This window comes from Camelina sativa, chromosome 3 (assembly GCF_000633955.1).
Source record: "Camelina sativa cultivar DH55 chromosome 3, Cs, whole genome shotgun sequence".
Classification (NCBI taxonomy): Eukaryota; Viridiplantae; Streptophyta; class Magnoliopsida; order Brassicales; family Brassicaceae; genus Camelina; species Camelina sativa.
In genome coordinates this window covers 221,704-226,103 of record NC_025687.1, presented here as the reverse complement: position 1 = coordinate 226,103, position 4,400 = coordinate 221,704, and the positions used below count along the sequence as shown (strand labels likewise).

Sequence of the window (4,400 nt, the reverse complement as noted above, 5' to 3'; positions counted from 1 at the left end):
ATGCTCATCTTGCATTCACAGTCCATCTAACGCACCAGCCAGAGCTGTGAAAACATATTTATCCCCAGAGATACAAGTGGGATCTTGGAAGACGGTGAAACCAAAACAGAGTATGTTCAAGAAAAGAGCAGCAGGAAAGTCAGTAAAATCAGAAGGCACTGGAACGCAGGTATTGGGCTGGATTTTTTCATTGGTCAGCTATCATAGAACAAGCGTTTTAACTTGCTCAAAATCTAAGCAATGTGCAATTCATTTCATGCAGTTTGAACAATGCAGTGTTATCATAGATTCAGATGAAGATATCGATGGAGGCTTTTCATGCTTGATTGACGGGAACACCAAAGGTATGAAAATTCCTAAACATGATTCTTCTGGAACCAATGGAGAACTCATAATTCTATCTTGTGGTATATAAAAGTAACAAGATGTTCACATGTTAAATTACAAAGCTGTGTTTTGAAACTATGTATGGTCACTTCAGGAGCTAAATTCGAATGGGACGCAGAGAAGGAAACTGAAAGAATTCTGAGGACAGCAAGGAGGACAAAGAGGAAGTTCGGTAACCCCATAATTATTAACTGAAATCGAGGTAAGTTAGGAGTAAGAGCTACGCTCCTCTGTTTCTATATCTAAAAGGCTAAAGCATGATTAAGATGATATTAATTGGATAGATTTTCACAGTTGTGACATTAAAATTTTATTGAACTTTCAGTATAGCACAATCTTTATCAGTATGGTATTATTTTGTAAAATTTAGTGAGTTCTATTTCTTAAATTTTACTGTTATAAGTTATGATGACATGAGGGGAGGGGGAAAAAAATATGACATGGAAACAGATAATTGGATCAATATTTAAAAGCATGTTCTTATAGTAATAAATTATCACTATGTTTAAAGGTTTTCTCTCATTCAAAATTTCACAACTAATCTGTTTCAATAAATTGGAGGTATGACAGGTTCATCAAATAAGTAATTAAGAAAAAATAATCAACAAAAAGTTAGGATATCCAATATGGATCTTTTAAATTAAAAATCAAATAAATACATTAGACAAATATGGTGCTTTTTAATTAAAAATCAAAGAAATATATTTAAAATCAGAAGTTACTTGATTTCATCATTATCCAATCTAAACTAGATTCTTCTTACCAATGTTAGATTATTTCCAACTTCTTCTTTTTTTTTTTTCACTCTAATACAAAGAATCATATATTATTTATTTTTTGGAGTTTTGAATAGATTACTTAAGATCAGATTGATACTAAAGTTTGAAATACTTTCAACCAAATTTGATTATAAAACAAGAATCAATAATGCGTTATCCTGCTAGAATATTAAATAGGTAAAAGAAAATGTTAAATAACAGTAGATTTTGTATTTAGATTTGTTTACACACATACAATGCTGATCAATCAGTTTCTTGCTGAAGAATTTCCTCTGTTTCTTAGTAAACTAAAGTCTCATCGTCAAAAAGTTTTGGGTTTTAAATATTTTGTTGTTTGTTTTTAAAAGATCTGAGATTGTAAAGCTTTATAAATCATAAGACAGTGCCAATATCTGAAATGTCAATGGAAAGCAGCCATGTGGAAGAAAAGCTCTGCTCGAAAAGACAAGAGAGAGATCATCATTTAGGCTGGATATCTGGTTTTTTCAGAAGGAGGAAGAAGAGGTCAGCACAAGAAGATGAACATAGCATATCTGAAGATTCTCGTATGATGATAAGGCACAAAGCCAAGATTTTGCATTTGTTTCTCTCTGAGATCATGAGGAAGCTGAAACATGCAATCAGAAAAGAGAAACCGCGGCACCACCACCACAGATTGCTGGAAACGAAGAAAAGCTTTCAGAAGAGTTTGTCAACCAAAGATCATTTCTTTCTCGAGGGCATGACTTCGATATCTCGACAGAGATCTCATCATCAAGAACACTACGACAACGAGAAACATCTCTCTGAGATGGTAGGAAATCAAAGTAGGATCGTATTATCCCTTCCCGAGGATNGAAGAATTTACTCTGTTTCTTAGTAAACTAAAGTCTCATCGTCAAAAAGTTTTGGGTTTTAAATATTTTGTTGGGTTTGTTTTTTAAAAGATCTGAGATTGTAAAGCTTTAAAAATCATAAGAGTGTTGCATATCGGAACTGGTTTTCAGTGCCAATATCTGAAATGTCAATGGAAAGCAGCCATGTGGAAGAAAAGCTTTGCTCGAAAAGACAAGAGAGAGATCATCATCATTTAGGCTGGATATCTGGTCTTCTCAGGAGGAGGAAGAAGAGGTCAGCACAAGAAGATGAACGTAGCATATCTGAAGGCGATTCTCGTTTGATGATAAGACACAAAGCCAAGATTTTGCATTTGTTTCTCTCTGACATCATGAGGAAGCTGAAACATGCAATCAGAAAAGAGAAACCGCGGCACGACCACCGCAGATTGCTGGAAACGAAGAAAAGCTTTCAGAAGAGTTTGTCAACCAAAGATCATTTCTTTCTCGAGCGCATGACTTCGATATCTCGACAGAGATCTCATCATCAAGAACACTACGACAACGAGAAACATCTCTCTGAGATGGTAGGAAATCAAAGTAGGATCGTATTATCCCTTCCCGAGGATTCGTCTCCTTTCAGCAGCCCAGGAAGAGTATGGGACAAGAATTCAACCGTGCTATCGAGATCTTCTACTTCAGACGATTTCATGAACTCTGAAACAGTTGCAGGTAGTTTACATTTTCTCCCATTTTTTAGAGATACAATACGTTATTATTTTTATCCAATGATTCTTTGCGACTCTGCTGCAGATAATTCCTTAACTATCAAAGAGATAGACTCTGCTTCACCGATAGAAGGAGATGAGATTGTTGATGAGATGTCAAAAGTTGAAGCTCATGAGGGTGGAATCTTGGAAGAGGCAAGTTCATTTTTATTCTATGCAAATTTTGATCATGACAGAGAAGTACTGCTATAAACTTATTTGGTTGCTTCTGTTTCCTTTTAACAGACACTACTGTCTCATCTCTCTGTGTCCTCATCACCATCCCAGCCACTATTCATTGAATATGAAATAAATCCAGCAAGAAGTATAGAAAGAAGATCCAATTAATGCTTACTGGGCTTATATTCTTGAACTCTTCAAGAGGTATGCACTAACATTGACTCATCTTTGACAATACTCAGGTGAAGCAAAGATACAACAACCTCCGCGTAACCAATTGCAAGAAGAGAACCGTGGTATGGATGACAAAGAAGCATTGTTTAAGTACGTAAAAGAGGTGTTGGATGCAATAGACTCAAATTGGGAAGAGCTGTATCTGATAACAGATTACTCTGACCAGCTTCTTTGTCCGGCAATAATCAGCAACATACCATTATATCCAAACAAGCTTTGTGTAGACCATGACCTCCTCTTCGACAGCATCAACGAAGTTCTCTTCGAATTCTGCAGGTTTCCTCAATAGGTTTCCTTTGTTGAACCCAGAACCCAAGCCTTGGCTGCCTCTAGCGTGGAAAGCATCGTTAGCGAGGTACAAGAAAATGTTTATTGTCGTCTCTTGCCAATGCAACTCCCTTGGTTGTTGGACGATAGAGTTAGAGAAGACATGGATAAACCCAAGAGCTGGTTAGACACCAGATGTGAGGTTGAGTGGATTGGCTTTGAGATTAGCGAGTTGATACTAAATGAACTAGTGGAAGACGTCATGGTTGACTACTTGACTTGAAGAGAAATAAGAAGATATGTCGGTTTTACCTAATTCAGTAATTTACAATGGAGCTGCTAGAGGGAGACAAGAAGAAATTCAAGTATGTAATTATAATTCCTCTTCTCCTCTCACTGTTTTGTCTACATAGAGAACATCATCAATCCAAGCAACTATGTTAAAAGCTAAACCTTCAAGAACTCTTGAATAACTCTCTAACACAGCTTTTCCAACATCCTGCAGCAAACCACAAAAATAAATATATCAAAAACTGTTTTTTAATCACAAAAATCAATGATATGAATTAAGCCACTTTTGTTTGTGTGTTCTTACCTTGTTGTAATGGATCTTGCATATATCCAATGATGTCTGAGACAACTCTGGGTACCTTTGTTTCAAACAGAAAAGCAAAGACTCTGCTCTCTCTGCCAAAGCATAGTTCTTGTCTGATCTCTCTGTATTTGACATTAGATCTTTCACCATATTCCACGAAGACTTGGAATTGTGGAGACAAGCTTTGCGTCTCCATGTGTACATTGAAGCTTCTACTCTATCTGCCAACTGAAGAGCTTCATGTTCTGATTCAATCTTGAGACCATCTAGCAGCTTTACTGGTGAAAACCTCCCTGAACTCGTCATCTGTCGATACATTGAATCTCCTGTGCTCGCTTTTCCGCTCTGCAAATGCCAAAAAAAAAAAAAAAAAAAA

At 36.3% G+C, this 4,400-nt stretch overlaps 3 protein-coding genes across 7 annotated transcripts in view; 2 read left to right on the top strand and 1 right to left on the bottom strand.

Annotated features, from left to right (window-relative positions):
* LOC104758700 (protein PAIR1-like) overlaps positions 1–1,776 on the top strand; it is a 6,183-nt gene extending 4,407 nt beyond the window's left edge. For 4 of the 5 annotated variants that reach the window (XM_010481627.2, XM_010481644.2, XM_010481650.2 and 1 more), the window contains one exon: positions 590–1,776. The gene's annotated coding sequence lies outside the window, so the exon portion shown is untranslated. The remainder of the gene's footprint in view (positions 1–589) is intronic. The other variant, XM_010481635.2, reaches the window with a different exon arrangement.
* LOC104758675 lies at positions 2,152–3,471 on the top strand. The gene is made up of 4 exons (XM_019242558.1): positions 2,152–2,713; positions 2,795–2,904; positions 2,995–3,073; positions 3,171–3,471. The coding sequence occupies exons 1-4, from the start codon at positions 2,167–2,169 to the stop codon at positions 3,449–3,451; spliced, it is 1,017 nt and encodes a 338-aa protein (XP_019098103.1). The 5' UTR covers positions 2,152–2,166; the 3' UTR covers positions 3,452–3,471.
* Positions 3,075–4,400, bottom strand: part of LOC104758685 (rop guanine nucleotide exchange factor 2-like) — a 2,909-nt gene continuing 1,583 nt past the window's right edge. The window contains exons 6-7 of the mRNA XM_010481594.2: positions 4,025–4,369; positions 3,075–3,928 (exon numbers count right to left, since the gene is read on the bottom strand). Of these exons, the coding sequence (XP_010479896.1) occupies positions 3,803–3,928; positions 4,025–4,369 (471 nt within the window). The 3' untranslated portion in view covers positions 3,075–3,802. The remainder of the gene's footprint in view (positions 3,929–4,024; positions 4,370–4,400) is intronic.

Excerpts from the sequence above, each read along its gene's own strand:
- LOC104758675 (XM_019242558.1), top strand. The coding sequence starts at position 2,167 with ATGTCAATGGAAAGCAGCCATGTGGAAGAAAAGCTTTGCTCGAAAAGA. Across the intron at positions 2,905-2,994 it reads AGGGTGGAATCTTGGAAGAG|ACACTACTGTCTCATCTCTC; the intron begins GCAAGTTCATTT and ends TCCTTTTAACAG. Across the intron at positions 3,074-3,170 it reads TGAAATAAATCCAGCAAGAA|GTGAAGCAAAGATACAACAA; the intron begins GTATAGAAAGAA and ends GACAATACTCAG.